Source organism: Petaurus breviceps, unplaced genomic scaffold (assembly GCF_028583685.1).
Source record: "Petaurus breviceps papuanus isolate PSGF00001 unplaced genomic scaffold, PetGlider_PUasm1.0 90721, whole genome shotgun sequence".
NCBI classification, from domain to species: Eukaryota; Metazoa; Chordata; class Mammalia; order Diprotodontia; family Petauridae; genus Petaurus; species Petaurus breviceps.
In genome coordinates, this window is record NW_027187322.1 from 5,137,080 (window position 1) to 5,138,060 (window position 981).

General features: G+C 53.5%; 1 protein-coding gene across 1 annotated transcript in view; it reads right to left on the minus strand.

Moving 5' to 3' along the window:
- Window positions 1-981, minus strand: part of MRPL21 (mitochondrial ribosomal protein L21) — a 9,174-nt gene that overhangs the window by 4,966 nt on the left and 3,227 nt on the right. The window contains exon 4 of the mRNA XM_069066536.1: window positions 305-468. Within this exon, the coding sequence (XP_068922637.1) occupies window positions 305-468 (164 nt within the window). The remainder of the gene's footprint in view (window positions 1-304; window positions 469-981) is intronic.

Here is a 981-nt window from a genome sequence, read left to right on the forward strand (position 1 = left end):
GGTCCTTCCAGGGCTTGGCCTTAGTGTCTTCTGCCACTGGAGCAGCCTGGCTAAGGGGGAGGCTGGCTCTGGTATAAGGGCCCCAGCACAGGGTACGAAAAGGATGTGGAGGGAGAATGGGAGCCCTGGAAGGACGGCCAGGAGCCTCTGGGAAATGCTGGGTCTGGCCCCCAGGCCTAGGAAGACACTTCCTGGCCAAAAGGCCCCAGAAGTGCCTGCTTTTAGTAAAACACTGCCCCGCGTGGGGAGGAAATGCTTTGCAAAGCCTGAGGCGAAGCCAGGCCCTGTCGTACCCCACTCGCACCTTCTCCATTCGAATCCTTTCTCCGCATTTGGCCTCCAGTGTGTTCTCAATCAGAATCAAGTCCCCATCGGTCACCTTCCACTGCCGGCTGGCAAAGTGGACCACAGCAAAGAGCCGGCCGTACTGTCCAGTGGCGATTAGCTCATTCACCCGCTGGAGAACCTCTGAAAACGAACGGACAGACAAGGGCGTGGAGCCTTGGTTAGTCCCCAGAGATCAGGCACCAAGATGGACCCCAGGGAAGTGTGGTGCTGAAGCAAAAGAAAAAAGACCTTTCTGAGAATGAAGGGCCTCTGGCTGTTTTACATGAATCCCACAAACACAGTAATTCACTCATTATGGGACCCTGGCCAAGTCACCTTACCACTGTGTGCTTCAGTTTTTCCAGCTGTAAAATGGCAGTAATAGCAGCATCTTCCTCCTCGGGTTGTGAAGACCCAGTGAGATGCTCGTAAAAGCGCCCAGCATGGTGCCGGGCACACAGAGGCCACTTAACACTCCCCCCTATTATTTTAATGGAAACTTGAGCAACTGTCAGTGGCCAGAAAGCAGCATTTTCATGAAATGAACTCCATCCAGGAATCAGCCTGGTAGATGGTAAAGTGACTGGGAGGGAGAGGCTTGGTCACTGCACAGACTCTGAAATGGGGATGAAAGCCCAGATTTTGCTAGAAATA